This window comes from Carlito syrichta, unplaced genomic scaffold, assembly GCF_000164805.1.
Source record: "Carlito syrichta isolate Samal-C Ts95f unplaced genomic scaffold, Tarsius_syrichta-2.0.1 Scaffold302349, whole genome shotgun sequence".
In the NCBI taxonomy this organism is placed as follows: Eukaryota; Metazoa; Chordata; class Mammalia; order Primates; family Tarsiidae; genus Carlito; species Carlito syrichta.
The window spans coordinates 17,024-20,670 of record NW_007246445.1 but is presented as its reverse complement, the minus strand read 5'-3'; the positions used below and the strand labels follow the sequence as shown (position 1 = coordinate 20,670).

General features: G+C 56.8%; 1 protein-coding gene across 1 annotated transcript in view; it reads left to right on the top strand.

Annotated features, from left to right (window-relative positions):
• Positions 1-2,609: 2,609 nt before the first annotated feature.
• Positions 2,610-3,647, top strand: part of LTK (leukocyte receptor tyrosine kinase) — a 9,837-nt gene continuing 8,799 nt past the window's right edge. Inside the window, exons 1-3 of the mRNA XM_008056408.2 lie at positions 2,610-2,664; positions 3,204-3,347; positions 3,446-3,617. Of these exons, the coding sequence (XP_008054599.1) occupies positions 2,622-2,664; positions 3,204-3,347; positions 3,446-3,617 (359 nt within the window). The 5' untranslated portion in view covers positions 2,610-2,621. The remainder of the gene's footprint in view (positions 2,665-3,203; positions 3,348-3,445; positions 3,618-3,647) is intronic.

Here is a 3,647-nt window from a genome sequence, read left to right as displayed (position 1 = left end):
CCACTCACCTCAGCCTCCCAAAGGCGCAGGATTACAGGCTGAGCCACCGAGTCCGGCTGTCTGAATTCTAACACTTAGGCACTCTTCACTGTCATTTGCTAAGTGGAACGAATGTCTTACTATCATTGTTTTAGGTCATCAGGGTGAGTGCAGTGTACCAGCCCTGTCAGTAGGTAGAAAGAACCCACTGCTGGTGAATGGAGCTGCTGCACACGGAATTACACAATAGGTTTAATTAAGCAACTATTGTATCTACAAATACCAATAGTTCTTAAACTTAGGTGACAAAAATCACCTGGACTGTGCATTAAAACAGATTGCTGGCCTGGGCTCGGTGTCTCTGCCTATAATCCCAGCACTTTGGGAGGTTAAGGCGAGTGGATTGCCTGAGCCTGCAGGTTTGAGACCAGACCAGGCAACTTGGCGAGATGTGGTAGCGCACGCCAGGCATGGTAGTTCTTGCTACTTGAAAGGCTGAGGCAGAAAGATTGCCAGAGCCCAGCAGGTTGACGCTGGGGTGGCCGTGAGTATGTCACTGCACTCCAGCCTGGACAACAGAGTGAGACGCCAACTCCAAAAAAAAAGATTGCTGCATCTACCACTTGTTTCGGTCTGGGGTGAGACCCAAGAATTTGCATTTCTTTTTTCTTTTTAGTTGGAGTCTCACTCTCACCCAGGCTGGAGTGTAGTAACATGCTCATGGCCACCACAGCCTCGACTTGCTAAGCTTAGGTTATCCTTCTACTTCAGCCTTCCAAGTAGCTGGAACCACAGGTGTGTGCCACTACGCCTGGCTAATTTTTAAAAAATTTATTGTAGAGAGAGTTCTCTCTCCAAGTTGCCCAGGCTGGTCTCGAATCCCTGGGCCCAGGCAATCCTCTTGCCTCCACTTCACAATGTGCTGGGATTCTAGACATGAGCCACGGCACCCAGCAAGAATTTGCATTTCTAACAAGTTTCCAGGTGATTCTGATGCTGTTGTCCAAAACTAACCACAATAGAATCAATGGCTTACAGGGATCTTGCAGAGTTAATTCTGTGACCTCATAGTGCAGTATCTACAGAGTTAACTAGGGCATGGATACTAGAGTTTTTACAAATCACTGTTGTGTCTATACCTAACATTATACATTCAGACTTTACCATCTTGCTAACTACCGTAATTTGTTTTTTCAAGTGTCATATATATATATACATATATATATATATATTTTTTTTTTTTTTTTTTTTTGAGTTGGAGTCTCAATCTGTCACCCAGACTGGAGTGCAGTGGCCGCTCCCGGCCACCGCAGCCTTGACCTGCTGAGCTCCAGCGATCCTTCCGCCTCAGCCTTACAAGCAGCCGGAATTACAGGCATGTGCTACCACGCCCAGCTGATTTTTTGATTTATTGTAGAGATGAGGTCTCGCTGCCCAGGCAGGTCTCTAACCCGCGGGCTCAGGCAATCCACTCACCTCAGCCTCCCAAAGGCGCCGGATTCCAGGCTGAGCCACCGAGCTGAGCCACCAAGCCCGGCTCAACTGTCTTATATTAAACATAGGCCTCAGCCTTTCTTTTTTCTTTTTTTTTTTTGAGTTGGAGTCTCACTCTGTCGCCCAGACTGGAGTGCAGTGGTCGCTCCCGGCCACCGCAGCCTTGACCTGCTGGGCTCCGGCGATCCTGCTGCCTCAGCCTTCCAAGTAGCTGGAACTACAGGCGCGCGCTACCACGCCCGGCTAATTTTTGACTTATTGTAGAGATGAGGTCTCGCCAAGTTGCCCGGGTGGGTCTCGAACCCGCGGGCTCAGGCAATCCACTCACCTCAGCCTCCCAAAGGCGCGGGATTACAGGCTGAGCCACCGAGCCCGGCTCTCAGCCTTTCAAATTAGTATTTAGAGCAAAAGATTGAGGACTTGCAGTTTACAGAGTAGTTTTCCTTCATGTGATTTTACAGGTGGTGGGGAAGCGCTCAGAGCCCTTGGGGCCTGTGCGACGTCACCTATTGACTAGAGATGCTCTACTAGCACTCGGGTCTTCAGACATCTGGTCCAGTCTTTTACTCCATCACAGTGCGAAGATGTGCACGGATAGCACAAAGATCCATGCTTCTGAGAGAATCAGGGAGGTTCAGCCTTGCAGTCACATAGCCACTGAAAGACACAAAAAATGAGGCCTTACTAGGGGCAGTTTAAAGAGTATTTTCCCCCTCAAAAAAAAGAAGTTTTCCCCATGTGTGATAATACCCGCACACAGCCATAACCACCACCGATGAAGCACACCTCACTGCTCCTGTCGTCAGAGAACCAGAAGCTGGGGTGTGGCTCCCACTTTGAGGGAAGGACACCTCCCCCCCTACCTCAGGCCCACCCCAGGCCCCGGCAGCCTGCGACAGACCTGACGGCTGGAGACGAGAGCTCCCGGTGGGGGGCTCCGCGGGGCTCCTCCCGGAAGCAGGAGGACCTCGCTGCCCACACGCCCCGCCCTTTCCTCCTTCGGCATCCTGGGGTCTGAGGTGGGCGTGGCCAGGCCGGCTGTAGGTCTGCTCGTCTTGCCCGCCGCTGGGCACTCCCGTAAGCGGCGGCCAGGGCTGCGGCGGCCAGTTCTGGGCTGTGGACCTCAGGTGGGGCCGACCGAGCGGGCGATGGGCCGCCCGGGCCGGCTGCTGCTGTGGCTTGGAGCCGCGGGTAAGTGCCGTGGGCAGCTAGGGAGCGGACTAGCCAGAAGCACCTTCCTAGGCTTGGGGATGGCGGTTGCAGCAGGCCGGGTCCTAGAGATTCCACCAGAAGCCTCGAACCCTTGAGGCCAAAGTTCTCGGGTCCGTGCTCCTGGAGTGCGGGCGGAGAAGCGTGGAGCGCGCGGGGATCCGACGGCCGGGATCACGCAACTTGGAAAGGAGGAACCAGCTCTGGGGTCCCAGCACGGCCTGGCTGTGGGGCCACCGGTCTAAGGCCGTGAAAGGATGGGGGGACCTGCAGGACCGAACTCGGTGCGGCCCCGAGTCATTCACTGGGAAGGGCTCTCGAAGAGAGAAACTGACGGAGGTATCCGGGCGCCCCGCTGGGCTCAGCGACCAGAGCTTGGTGGCGGGCTGGGCGGGTTGGGGTGTGGCCGCGAGCCGCGGGAGTGCTGCTGCGGGTCATCTCCGTGCCTATCACCTACGCCCCTGCCCCCTTTAACATCGGGCGCCCTCTCTCCACACTGCTGGTCCCCTGTCACCTTTCAGGCGCCATTCTCTGCTCCAGCCCGGGGTCCCAGGCGCCTCTCCTGCCCCCCTCGTCCCCGCCGGTGCCGACTCCCAGCCCCCGGGACGCGAAAGTCAGGGTCTCGCCTCGCGGCTTGGAGCCAGCCTCCCCGCTGAAGTATCCCGGTGAGCTCCAGGCTCCTCCCTTCTCTCCTGCTCACCGTTCCTAGACCCCGCAAGCCCGGCCGGGAGATCGAGGCCCTTTGCTCTCTCCTTGCCCGCAGGCACCGAGCGGTCTTGGCTGTTTTCCACCTGCGGGGCCAGCGGCCGGCGAGGGCCCACACAAGCACAATGTGACGGGACGTACGCGGGGAGCAGCGTGGCGGTGACCGTGGAGGCCTCCGGGCCGCGGAGGGGCGCGCAGCTGTGGCGGGCGCCAGGCGCCGGCCAGTATCTGTAAGTGCCGGGCGGGGCTGAGGGCCGCGA